At 38.7% G+C, this 14,980-nt stretch overlaps 1 protein-coding gene across 2 annotated transcripts; it reads right to left on the reverse strand.

The window, feature by feature from the left end:
* Positions 1-378: 378 nt before the first annotated feature.
* On the reverse strand, positions 379-14,896 carry LOC106868327 (zinc finger protein ZFP2). Of its 2 annotated transcripts, none has more exons than XM_014913523.2 (3): positions 14,141-14,896; positions 5,805-5,959; positions 379-2,799 (listed from the first exon to the last, which is right to left on the reverse strand). In XM_014913523.2, exon 3 carries the CDS (start codon positions 2,571-2,573, stop codon positions 870-872), a length of 1,704 nt encoding a protein of 567 aa, XP_014769009.1. In that variant the 5' UTR covers positions 2,574-2,799; positions 5,805-5,959; positions 14,141-14,896; the 3' UTR covers positions 379-869. The 2 variants fall into 2 exon arrangements, with proteins under 2 accessions (XP_014769009.1, XP_014769010.1); XM_014913524.2 differs by having other exon boundaries at positions 5,805-5,980.
* Positions 14,897-14,980: the final 84 nt, after the last annotated feature.

Consider the following 14,980-nt stretch of genomic DNA (forward strand, 5'->3'; position numbering starts at 1 on the left):
TATATATATATATATATACACACACACATACATATATATGTATATACACATATATATACAAACATAGACATATATACATACATACAAAATATATATATGTACATACATATATATATGTATACATACATATCATCATATGTATGTATCATCATCGTCGTCGTTTAACGTCCGCTTTCCATGCTGGCATGGGTTGGATGGTCTCACCAATCCTCAGTCAAACCGTCCAACCCATGCTAGCATGGAAAGCAGACGTTAAATGACGAAAAAAAAGCCTATAAAAGAGGTGCTCCAGAATGGCTGCAGCCCATTAGTTGATACTAGTAGGAAAAAGATAATAAAAAAAACACAATGAATATATTACAGAGAAATCAAAAGAAATTTGGGAAAAATGTTTTGTTATATATAAATTTTTATAAATGTAAGTAGTTTTACAAATTTCTCCGTTTATACATTAGGGATCAGCTCCAGTGTAGGGAAGCTCACTCTAGGAATGGATGGACTATAAAATTGTTTCTAAATATGTCTCTAGATACAATCACACACACAGGTATATATATATATATATATATATATATATTGTTCTCAACATGAAAGACTATCATATACATACAAATGTATATATATGTATAAACATATACAGGCATGTATATTTACAGACACTCAGGCAGGCACATACATATGTAAATATATGTATATAACACATACACATAGATATATATATATATATATATATATTGAATATATAAACTCTATTGCATACACACTAACATACAGATGCATACACACACACACACATTCAACAGACATAAAGGTATATCCACATATCCTCACACACATGCATTAAAAGAGTTTAAGGATTGACATGTGAATTAAGGGTGGATGGATTGCCACAGTAATGTACTCATTGGTGTATATTCCTTTATATTTTTGCATGATGTTGGTTTTAGAAAATTATTACGAATGGGCAAATGTATTTTCCTGTGCATTTGCAGTTCATTGATTGTCGAGTATGGCTTCGTGCAGGTGTCACAAAAGAACATTCTGGGTTCTTCTGGAGTAATTTGCATCTCTGCAGGATGTGCATGTTTTTTGTGTGATATTAGTTGAGGCTTGCGCATGAACATCTCACTACACAGATTGCAGCCGTAGGGTTTCTCGCCAGTGTGGCTGCGAATATGAATTTGAAGTTTGTCTTTCCTTGCAAACTGCTTCTGACATGTGTCACACTGAAAAGGTTTCTCGCCGGTATGAATCCTTCGGTGTATGTTCAGATAACATCTTTGAATGAACTGCTTTGGACAGAGGTCGCAGTGAAAAGGTTTCTCCCCGGTATGTGTCCTCCGGTGAATTTGCAGTCGGTCACTGCGTGCAAACTGCTTGGTACATACCTCGCAGTGGAAAGGCTTCTCTCCAGTGTGTGTCCTCTCATGTATAATTAACTTGTCCTTCTGTACAAAAGGTTTGGGGCAGTAGCTACATTGCAGCAGCTTCTCGCCTGTGTGTATTCTCCTGTGCAACTGTAGCTTGTCACCACGAGCAAACTGTTTGGGGCAAAATTCACAGCTGTAAGGTTTCTCACCAGTGTGAATTCTTTCATGTATTTTCAGCTTATCTCTTTGAACAAACTGTTTTGGGCAATAACTGCAGTGGTAGGGTCTCTCACCAGTGTGTGAGCTCTCGTGAATCTTTAGCTTGTCTTTGCGAGAGAAACATTTCGAGCAATAGCCACAGCTGAACGGTTTCTCCCCAGTGTGGATTCTCTCGTGAATCTGGAATTTGTCCCTATGGACAAACTGTTTGGCACAGTAGGTGCAGGTGAACAACTTCTCGCCTGTATGGATTCTCTGGTGCAGTTGCAAAGTGTTTCGACGTGTGAACTGTTTCAGGCAAATGTCACAGCTGTACAGTTTTGCAAATGACTGAACAGTCCGGAAACTCGGTAGCAGTTTTGTGGGTTGGTTCACCATGGTCTGTGACAATATCGAAGGTGACGGAGACTGGGAGGAAATTGCTGTTGTAATTGTTGGTGTTGATGATGAGGACAGAGATGAAGATGGCACAATCGGTTGTTTTATTGTGGTTTTTATAGCTGCTGCTCCTGCAACTGCAGTTGATGACGATGACGATGGTGGTGGTGGTGGTGGTGGTGGCGGCAGCGGCGGTACTCTAGCTGCTGCTGTAACTACATTCGTAGTCGATGTCGTCGGTGGTGATATTTGCTTCTGGCAAACTGCATTGGCGCATTGATTCGAGGACTTCTCAATGGCATGCATCGCTGCAGCATCAAATGGCTGCAGGTAACAGTTCCCTGGGGTGAACTGTTTGGTGTAGATGTCAGCAGGGAAGACCTTCTGGTTGGCATGAAGTAACCCGTGAGGCTGGAGGTAATACCCAGCTGCAAACTGATTCAGATATGTCGTCGTGGGAAACGACTTATCACACATATGTGTCAACATACCATGTGAGTGTGATGGAGCATTCGTATGTTGCAGGACACTTGACTTACCACCAAGACCCCCATGTAATACCTTCTTCTCACCGATTTTATCCATGTTCTGCCCAGATGTCATCATGAGGAAATAAACACCAAGCTGTCTACGTTATAGATTATATATACGACTACTATACTTATTGCCTATTGTTGTTGTTGTTGTTGTTGGTAGTGGTGGTGATGGAATAATCTGTTGGTTGTTGTTGATGTTGTTCTCTGTTTTTGAAAATCCAAATGTCATCTGAGTGACCAACCATACTTGTTGCGTAGTGTCCTTCATTACCTCACAGGTACAATTGACCAATATCCTAAATACCAAGAAGAAGAAGAGAAAATATATATATTAGACAAGAAAGAAGAAAAGAGTACAGAAACAGGATCAAAAATGAAACAAAACAAAATATATATAAATCAATGAAACAATGAGGCCTGATAATTGAGAAAGAAATAGTTCGTCATAGCAGCCAATCAGAATGCTTGGTCATATCTAAAACAGCTGAGTGGCCTGGAATAGCATGAAATGAAGTGTCTTGCTCAAGAACACAATGCAACACTGGTCCAGGAATTGAAACTACAAGGTCACACACACCGATTTCTGTGTATATGTTTGTCTGTGAGTAAAATTCTAATAATAATGCAGACATGTACGTAATTTATTAATTTATTATTAGATATAATAATATAAACTATCCACATGTTCTTAAGTTATGAAACAATTTGTCATAATATTAGAATTTTCTTATTGTTAAATAAAATTTCATGAAACTATTTCTCTGTCATTTATGACTATATATATATATATATATATATATATATATATATACATACACATACGTTTGTAAGGAACAATATATAAATTACGTCATATGTAAACAGACTTAAAAGTTTGTTTTTGAAGCGCTGAAATGTGTTGTAGTATAAGGAGAAAGGTATATTTTCCAACATGTAAAATGCTGATATAACAGTATATATGGGATAATATTCCTTACAGAGCAGAAAAATCTGTCAGCAACCAGCCATGAGAATTGAACTCACATCCCTTTGATTTCCGGTCAAGTGCTCTACCATAAATGTTTATGGATCTGTGATAAGATGAATAACTATATGTATGTGTTTATAGGAGTACATAAAAGTGTGTATGTGTGTTGGTGTAAGTATGTATGTATTTGTGTGTATATCTGTGAACATATCATATGAGTCACTGTCCATGTGTATGTGTGAGTGAGTCTCTGTACACATGAGTGTGTTTGTGTGTATTTGTACATGTGTGTGTGTTGGTAACTTCCTAGTGGAGGTGAAATTCCCTGGAGCATGGATAATTTCACAGTCCATGCATCTCATCTGATAACCATAAACCTAACGAGGCATTCATTGTGATTAAAAGCAAATTGACATAAAATTAGATTATCTATGGTTATTAATCAAGAAGACAATATCATTAAAAGTAAATTCACAACAGAATGTGCATTAACCAACATGAGCACCATACTGACAGATGATTTATAGTTGTATACTGGGTATAGAGCATTACACACACACATATGTACTCATAAATATATATATACACATGCACACACATAAATAATATATATATATATGTGTTTGTCCCCCCACCATCGCTTGACAACCGATGCTGGTGTGTTTACGTCCCCCGTAACTTAGCGGTTCGGCAAAAAGTGACCGATAGAATAAGTACTAGGCTTACAAAGAATAAGTCCTGGGGTCGATTTTCTCGACCAAAGGCGGTGCTCCAGCATGGCCACAGTCAAATGACTGAAACAAGTAAAAGAGTAAAGAGTATATATATATACATATAGACATCATCATCATCATTTAATGAATGTTTTCCATGCTGGCATGGGTTGGTCAGTTTGACAGGAGCTAGCAAGCTAGAGAGCTGTCTAGGCTCCATGTCTGTTTTGACATGGTTTCTATGGCTGGATGCCCTTCCTAATGCCAACCACTTTACAGAACATATTGGCTGCTTTTGTACAGTGTTGGCACAGGTGCATTTATGTGGCACCAGTACGGGTGATTTTTATGTGGCACCAGCACCCACAAGTCCGCAAGGAGAGGAATGCAGGGGACAGCCTGTATGCAAGGACAACCATGATTTTATTTAGCCTGGCGTGTCTTTTCAAACACAGCAAACAGTCAGAAGCCTCAGTCCCCTATCATCCTCCCTATGAGTCCCAACGTCCATTGATCCTTTCCCACCACTTTGTCCTGTGTCTTCCTGGGTCTACCCCTTCTACATGTTCTGTCTACAATTTGAGATTGGCACTTTTTGATGCAGCTGCCTTCATTCATACCTATCGCATGGCCATACCAGTGTAGTCTTCTCTCCTCCATGCTACATCTGATGTCTCGTACACCCAGTTTTTACACATATGTTGCTTAGTCCATGTCAGCACTGACTGAGCAGACTTAAGGCATTCCATTCATGATCATCCCCTATCTTATTTACAGATTTAGTGTATCTAGGACAAAAAAAATTTACCTAATACATCTTTCCCAGTTTTAAAAGATGGCAGGGTGCAATATGAAGGAGATTTGGCTGCTATTTCTAGCAGGTCGAGCGACCATGTAAAAGCCCTTCAAATTCATCTCACCTGTAGAGGCAAATGGCTGGTAGACCCAAACTTTTATTGGGTCATCAGTGGTGCCTTGAGCCATGTACCCAAGGGAAATCAGTTTCAAAGAGTCCTTGTCTATCACTAAGCTATCAATGGTCACAGCAGGAGTGGGACATAGCTCTGCAAGCTGAACACAGTACTTGTCAGCTTTATAGTGCTACCTCATGTCACACTATTTTCCCCCCACATCTAAAATATAGCCCCATGTCACACTCTTCTGTTCTTTCAGTGCAATGTCTATCACAGTTTCATCGATTCAATCAGACAAATCTAAAGCCTAACCCCAGTCACATTATTATTATAAAGTGCCACATATTTGCAACGTAACTTCCACTCACAATCTTATCTGGCCACTGCACATGTCACACTGTTATACAGTCATGCACATTTATAAATATAAACTCAGTTACATTGTTGTCTAATCACACAGATCTAGAACATAGCCCCAAGTCACACTGTCATCCAGTTACACACACATTTATGACAGACACAGCCTCAGTCACATGCATCAAGTCACACTGTTATCTTCTTTTGCATATCAGGTATGACACAATCTCAGCCACACATCATTTATAACAAAGCCTTGACCCTAAATTGTAAATAAAAACCGTGATGCAATTGCTTAAATTTATTCATTTACTGATGTAAGATAACTTGTGGTCAAATATAAAACTCACCGCGTGCTTTAACAGATACAGTTACCGAGGACATGTTGGCCAGGTGGTGGTACAGGATTTTTCTGCATAAACTGTGTTGAATGGGTTTGATGTCGGGTATATCTCTAGAATGATTTCATTGTGTAAACATGTAAGCTCTTTGTCTGAAACTGTTTCTGAAAACAATTGAAAACAAACTATTTTTAAATAAAGAGTGAAAAACAAAACATTGGTTTGCTTTTAAAAAACATATAAATAGGCACAGGTGTGACTGTGTAGTTGAGGAGCTTGCTTCTCATTCATGTGGTTTGGGGTTCAGTGTCGCTGTATGGCACCTTGTGCAAATGTCTTCTACTACAGCTCTAGGCCAACCAAAGCTTGAATAGATTTGGTGGATGGAAACTGAAAGAAGTCCATTGTGTGTGTGTGTGTGTATAAATATATGTGTATGTATGATTGTGCATATATGCACCATCTCTTTGACATACGACCATCTGCACTTACGATGACAAAACATAAGGAAATAAATGAATTAATTAGAAATTGATTTTTGGACACTGGGCAGCTGCACGTACAATAACTATGGCAGTTTCGGGCAACACAGGCCTCCACTGCCTCCCAGTGTCTCACTCAGTTTCTTTCAAGCAAGAGTTGTGTTTGAATGAAAATAGTGTTGAAAAATATAAATTCAACATATAACCAGATCGACTTACGACCTATCAGCTGGAACAGAACTCGGTCATAAGTCAAGGAGAAGGTGTGTATATATATATACATATATACATACATACATACTATTGAACCTTGGGAGGGGCATTATGCTGGTAATAATAAACACACACACTGGTTTGGTCCTTTATTGTTATTATTAGTTAATGGGTTAGTTACTCCATTGACCAATTTATCAATCAGCCGTTTTTTTACTAGTTTTTCAAACTCCTATGTTAATCACTTTGGTCAAACAGTTAATTGTTGGTGTTGTTGTATCTTTTTTTGTCAAATAATTATTTCATCGCAATTGTTGCAATCTCTTCAGCGATACGTCTCTCTACTTCCATTTCTTTTGAACTTATGTTCCAGTGTTGGGATTTGTCCAGAGATGAGTATGTGAGTGTGTGTATGTCTGCATGTGTGCGTGTTTATACATAAGTGTATGCACCCATGTGTGTATGTGTTTTTCAAAACACTGACTATGTCATTTTTCATACACACACACACACACATATACATACATATATATACCGCCTGACTGGCCTTCATGCCGGTGGCTCGTAAAAGCACCCACTACACTCTCGGAGTGGTTGGCGTTAGGAAGGGCATCCAGCTGTAGAAACTCTGCCAAATCAGATTGGAGCCTGGTGTTGCCATCTGGTTTCACCAGTTCTCTGTCAAATCGTTCAACCCATGCCAGCATGGAAAGCGGACGTTAAACGATGATGATGATGATGTATGTATATATATATATATATATATATATATGAGAGAGAGGAGGTAGCTAATTAGAGAAAGCTAAACACACACATTTATGTGCGTGTGAGTATCTTTAGCTGATGTATGTTGAAGGATGTAAATATTGAACAAAAACCAAAAACAAAAATTCCATTTGAATAAGGCCCTGTGATATTTATTTTGGATCAAATTACACAGACACTCCCTTGTTACTCTCGCTGTTGGAAATGCAGTGAATGAGTGACTGGACCAATGATGCCATTGAAATATAAAGTAAATAAATACATAAATGCTGCCAGACAATCTAATTTTTCACTTTCCAGTGTTGATAAAATAAATACCAACAATAAACTGGAGTTCATTCGGTAACTCCCCACCTACAACAAAAATTAATTTCGAGTCTATGCAAAAAAAAAAAAATGGTTTTCGTTTATGCTGCTGCTGCTAATGACGATGATGATGATGTTGATAACAATGTCCAACATAAGCACCGGGGAAGGAATGTTGGCATGAGAATATTATTCTATATTGACTCTCGTGTTTGACTGGTTCTTCATGTTACCAACTGAGAAGGACGAAAGACAAAAGTCGGCCTTGGTTTGACTGCAACGATGTATAAATGACAATATGCACTGATTAAACATACACAGCTGGGACAGTTGTTGTTAGAACAGATATGATTCATATCTGCACGGGGGACCCTCAAGAGGATTAACAGTTTTTGGCACTTAGCTGTCAGGCATGTAAGAGATAAAAATTCTATTATGGCTAGAAATATAATCTTCAATTATCTTTTGTCTTTTACTTGTTTTAGTCACTGGATTGAAGTCGTGCTGGGGCAACACCTTCAAGGGTTTAGTCAAACGAATTGACCCCAGTTTTTTTAAATCTTGGTACTTATTCTACTGGGCTCTTTGGCTGAAGAACCGCTCATTTATGGGGATGTAAACAAACTAACACTGGTTATCAAGTAGTGGTGGGGGACAAACATAAACACACACATCTATCTATACGTACATACACACATATACAGATGTATGATGGGCTTCCAGACAGCTTCTGTCTACCAAGTCCACTCATAAGGTTTTGGTTGGCCTGGGGCTATAATAGAAGACACTTGCCCTAGGTGCCTTACAGTGGGACTGAACCCAGAGCTGTGTGGTTGAGAAGCGGCCATGTTGAAGCACCACCTTTAGTCGAACAAGTAGACCCCAGGAGTTATTCTTTGTAAGCCTAGTACTTTTTCTATTGGTCTCTTTTGCCGAACTGCTAAGTTACGGGAACGTAAACACATCAGCATCGGTTGTCAAGCGGTGGCGAGGGCGGGGGACACAAACACAGACACACATATATACGACAGGCTTCTTTCAGTTTCTATCTACCAGATTCACTCACAAAGCTTTGGTGAGCCCGAGGCTATAGTAGAAGACACTTGCCCAAGGTGCCATGCAGTGGAACTGAACCCAGAACCATGAAGTTGGTAAGCAAGCTACTTACCACACAGCCACTCCTATACCTCTTAACTTTTTTAAAAAATCTTTAATCATTATTTTTACCATGTCAGCAAAGGTTTGATTGTTTTGTAAACTTGTACATTGGGATAAATTGAGTAAGAGATTTTTTTTTACACTTAAATGCTCTTTCTAATAATCCCCATTCAACCATGACTACATAGTTATCAGCATAGCTAGGTAGAGTTGTGTACCTTGTTAAGAACAATATCTCAGCTAAAGGTGGTTTTGTGAATTAAGTACTGGACTACTTTGCTCATTGGTCCGTCATTCAAATTTAATGCTGGTATTTCTTCGTGTTTTGGGGCATACTTTACATTGCTTTAATTCATTAACTGTTAGGAATATGTTGTTGTTAGCACTCCGTCGCTTACAACGACGAGGGTTCCAGTTGATCCGATCAACGGAACAGCCTGCTCGTGAAATTAACGTGCAAGTGGCTGAGCACTCCACAGACACGTGTACCCTTAACGTAGTTCTCGGGGAGATTCAGCGTGAGACAGTGTGACAAGGCTGACCCTTTGAATTACAGGTACAACAGAAACAGGAAGTAAGAGTGAGAGAAAGTTGTGGTGAAAGAGTACAGCAGGGTTCGCCACCATCCCCTGCCGGAGCCTCGTGGAGCTTTAGGTGTTTTCGCTCAATAAACACTCACAATGCCCGGTCTGGGAATCGAAACCGCGAGTCCGCTGCCCTAACCACTGAGCCATTAGGGATATAAACCACATCTAACTGGAAATGCTCATGCTTAGACCAGATTCCACCAGTGATATCAGGTCTACCAATACGACTGGATTTGGACTGATTCTGTTTAAAATCCACTTGATGGTTGAAGTGTGTAAGAGCTCAATGTAGACTTAAATGGGTGCAGGCATGGCTTTGTGTTTAAGTGGTTTATTTTATGGTCTTGACACTTAGCGCAAGTGTCATCTAACAGAGTCTCATGAGAAAAACTGTAGAAGCATGCTGAAGAGAAAACGCAGCATTATACGAGTGGTAGACTTAATATGTCACCCAGTTTAACACCACTAACTGGCCCTTATCTGGCTTTCATGAGATTCACTCTGTTGCAAGAATTCAGGCCAGGTCTTCATACTGAGAATAATTAGCTTCCGTCTATCTGTCAAAAGCACCCATGACCCTGAAAAAAATATTATGGGTGCTGCCTACCTCATTTGACTAGAATAATGATTCTGAACCATTTATTTTGCCTCTGGACCCTTTGATTGCTATGTTACTTAGGTAGATCCTCATAGCCATTCTATGTGTAAAAAAAATCCTGTTATATCTTTAGAATTAAATATTATTAGGAATTGTATTTAAAAAATTGTTAAAATATTTTGTGTATTGTAGAAGTTGTTGGCACTCCGTCACTTACTACGTCAAGGGTTCCAGTTGATCCAATCAACGGAACAGCCTGCTCGTGAAATTAACGTGCAAGTGGCTGAGCACTCCACAGACACATGTACCCTTAACGTAGTTCTCGGGGGAGATTCAGCGTGACAAGGCTGGCCCTTTGAATTACAGGCACAACAGAAACACGAAGAAAGAGTGAGAGAAAGTTGTGGTGAAAGAGTACAGCAGGGTTCGCCACCATCGCCTGCCGGAGCCATGTGCAGCTTTAGGTGTTTTCACTCAATAAACACTCACAACGCCCGGTCTGGGAATCGAAACCGCGATCCTATGACTGCAAGTCCGCTGCCCTAACCACTGGACCATTGCGCCTCCACTATTGTAGAAGTATAACTAATTTATTGCACATAAATTTTAATGACACAATGGACCCCAATTGAGAACCACCTGACTAGGGCATAAAAAAACTCATGTACAATATCCATCTGCAGGGGGTTATCTTTCTTGGCCATGAGAAAGTCTTACCTAATATCTTATACATCCTAAAGGACTATTATCAGTGGCTGGTGCTAGGTTCCAGTTTTATAGCATAAATCAGATAAAACAGAAAATTTTCCCTTGGATAGAATGTCAGTCTATCACAGATACCATTCCCAGATTTTAAGGTTCCTAGTTGTGGCAAAGAGCTAAACAAAGGGACACTAAAATGTATACTACCCAAACATACAATAAAACACTGGCAACAGATTTGAACTCAAGACCTTTGAAGGTTGTAGTTTAGTAATCTATTCTTTTAGTTACCTTGCTTTCATGAATGATGCTATGCTTGGGATTTGGTCTTCTCAAAGCATTACTAATCAAAATTACACTTTTGGAACATAAAATGCTGTCAATTGAGATATCGTTATACCCTTACAATTAGCCAATCATTCATTTTTTTTTTGCTTTTTTTTTTTGTGGAAATGAACTCCTGGATGCTTTAAAGGAATATAAATCAACTCCAGTGCTTGTCTGGTAGTTTATTCAAGTGGCTTTGGGAGGAAGAAGGGTGAAATTGATTTTAGTGGGATTTGAACTCAGAACATGAAACACTATAAACTAAATATCACAAGGCACTTTGTCTGAGGCTCTAATGATTTTTTCAACCCATCACCATTATATAAGACAGGATGAAATTCTGAGGGTAATTTGGCTGGTTATCATTGGCAAGTCAAAACCACCATGTAGTCTCCTTCATTGGCACACCAGAAACCAATATTAAGGGTGATGGCTGGAGAAAATATTTTGGTGTATTTAGATAGAACCTTGACATTCTCAGCTCAAATCCTGCTGGGAGTTGACTTTCTTTCATCATCTTGGGGTTGATAAAATAAACACTAGTTGCACAAGAATTGATATAACCAATTACGACCTTCCCCCAAATTCAAAACCTCAGGCCACTGGAGCTCCAAGTTCAATCCCTGCTGAAGTAAACTATGTCTCATTCTTCTGGATAAATAAAGTAGCTGGATCAGTTCTTTTTCTCTCTCTCCCTTAGACTTAGTGACATTGTCCCTTGAAAAAGGTCATGGAGCAACTCACAATAACTCTTTTCCTAGAAATCTAAAAGACTTAAGTGAGAGGCAAGCAAATTTCTTTCATAGACAGTCTACAGGAGCCATCTAAGGAAGGACCAGTACATAGCACAGCATAGAACAGGAATCTTGATATTAAAAAAAAAGGTAGAATGCCAGACAAAAATATCGTGTTCTTTTTAGTGACAATCGTTCCCAATTCTCAATGTTGGGCTCAGGGCTATTATCCTTGCTGCAGCAATGTCTTTGCTAAGTGTAATCCAGAGTCAATCTTGATCCAGCAATCCAATGATCAAAAGCATTTTAGCTGTGCCTCTAGTCTTCTTTTTCTTTTCAGATGCAGTGCATCGAGGGTTACATCAGCCAATGTATCCTTCTTTGGATTTGGCTACTATATCTAGCAGGTGGAAAGACCACATAAAAGCTCCCCAATCAATAATTGAAATACATACTAACTATACCCCTTTCCCAAAATGTGTCCCCATGTGGCAAAGTGGACTCCCACAAGAAAAAAAAAAATATATACATTAGTTTGTAGTATTTAGTTATGGCCCTTTACAATAGCTGAAAATCCTTCAGTGGGTCACTTCACCTTTCATCCATTCAAGTTGATAAAATATATCAATCAAATTCTGAAATTAATTTAAGCAGCTACGCCGAACTTTGAGCCTTTGTGCCAATGGTAAAAAAACATATTATTATGGTAAAATTTTTACTATTATGCTCGTCTTATCACTGTGTCACGGATGAGTTGGACATTCCTGTCAAATAAACTTCGTAATTTCCTTTCAAGCTTTCACTGATGGCTGTTTAAGTTTCACGGAGAAACTATTTCTTCTATCAGAATATAATATGCTGCGAGCAATCAACCGACATAGACAAACACATGCTACACACACACTATATATATATATATATATATATATATATATATATATATATATATATATACACACACACACACACACACATATGTCACATACACAAATTGCAAAGCATGTCGATATTAATGTTTACAACGTACATAAACAATACATCCGATGACGTGTATACATCTCTGCCTACCTGCCTGTCACTATATATATATATATAAAGAGGGCGAGAAAGAGAAACAGGTCAACTTTGTCTTTCATCCTTTCGTGGTCGATGAATAAGGTATCGGCCCAGGGCATAGATCGACGGAATGTTAGAGCGGTGAACAAGATGTCTTTGCAGCATCGGCTCCTTAGTTTATGATGTTTCTACTTTGTAATATAAACTTTTTTTCATGAAATCTACGGTTATACCTTGTCATAAGTTGTGTACTTTCTGAAATCAAATCCCGCTTCCTGTGACTAGAAAAATAAAAATAAAAATAAAGGCCCTCAGTAAACATGTTAATAGACCAAGGAGGTCCTTGAGCATGAATCCCAAGTATTTCAGCTGATCACTCTCAAGGCCAGCACACCAACCAGTTGGCAGGAGTGAACTATGCACCAAATAAACTATATATAGCATATATATATATATATATATATATATATATATATATATATATATATATATATATATGACACACCCACAAACGGAAGGGGAACTCAATACATAAAGCAGGGCATATATAAACTTGTATGCTACAATAGCTCAATGACCCCTAAAGTATCAAACTTTGATACGAAACTCTAGGCTCGAAAGTTACATCAACAGCAGCCTCAGCTGTGTATATACATATACATAAACTTAAGTATGTTGAGCACCATATTTATGATAAGACATTCCACTCACGACCATCCCACAGTATCAAGGACATTATCTTGCATACCTCCATCGTTAAGATGTTGAGATTTGGGTGCTATCTCTAGCATGTCGAGCTACCATCTAGCTATTCCCCCATGTGGTGGTGCCTATAGGGTTTTTCTGTCTTCTACACACACACACAGCCACATAGACCACGCACACCCCTCTCGGCAATTTGTTCATACAAGGTAGTTATTATTGCTGCAATTCGAACTCCCGGAAGGAGCTCTAATCGACATATCAACAACCCACCTGTCTTCACAATTACTTCCCTCCCCCAGTACGCGCGCGCGCAGACACACACACACACACGCAATAAACTCTCCCCCACCTTTTTTTTTTACCTCCTCTCTTCTCCCCTTTAACTATTTGTCTTTATCACTATCTATATCTCTTGTCTCCCTCTCATACACTATACACATGTACAAGTGTATATATATACACACATACATATAGATTGGAAACGAGAAAAATAATAACAAAACATAGTATAGACAACAGGGGGTATGAAATTATGAAGGGGGTGGTGCTGATGGCTGGGGAGGTGGGTGGAAGGGGTCAGAAATTAGGGGGGGTAGACATGTGGGTAGGAGATTGTACCTAATTAAAAACGGAAAGGGGTATCGGTGGGTGGGGGGTAGATGGTTAACAATTCCAAGTATGTCATGTCATAAGATGGAGTAAACTAACTCACCTCTTGGTGTCAAACGTTTTATATTTATATAAAATGTGTATAGATATATATATAGAGACAGAGAGAGAGATGTATGTTTAAAGTTGTGAATGTATTATTTACTTGGGCAACTTAGTGACAAGTGTGTTGAATATGTATAAACGGGTGTACGTAGAATATATACATATATATATGTATATATAACTTTTGTGTATTTATATATACATGTGTAACAGTTTATGTATGCACATCATAAAAGTGCATACGTGTGTGACTGCGTATTATATATATATATATACATACAATGGGTGTGTAGATGTGAATGATTATCAACGCATTTGTGAATGACGGTCTGCGTGTGTGTGTCTATTACACAGAGTTTGTATTCCTCATATATGTGAGTGTGTGTCTATGAAAATACATTTGCATGTGTATATGTATGCGTGTGTGTGTATGTAAGATGGCCTCTAGTCTCTGTCCTGTTCCAATGGAGTCTCGTCTGGTCGGTTGTGTCGGTCTATCATCGAAAGCCAGACTCAAAGCTGCTTGCTCGATGGCCAACACACAGTTTCCGCAATGTCGGCCAGTCTGTCTGTCTGTGTGTATGTCCCGCCGCTACCCCACTTCTCTCTGTCTAGTTCTACTTAGTTTCTTTACTTCCACCAAATGTCGACCACTACTTAAAGGCTAACGTTCCCACTTCTTAACAGTCGACGAAGAGACGACACTACACATATAAATATACACACATACACACGTGTAGATATACTTATGTATATGTATATATATATACACACGTGTATGTAAATACATAGCCATGTGTATATATACATATATATGTACTTATGCACACACACACAC

This window comes from Octopus bimaculoides, chromosome 14, assembly GCF_001194135.2.
Source record: "Octopus bimaculoides isolate UCB-OBI-ISO-001 chromosome 14, ASM119413v2, whole genome shotgun sequence".
Classification (NCBI taxonomy): Eukaryota; Metazoa; Mollusca; class Cephalopoda; order Octopoda; family Octopodidae; genus Octopus; species Octopus bimaculoides.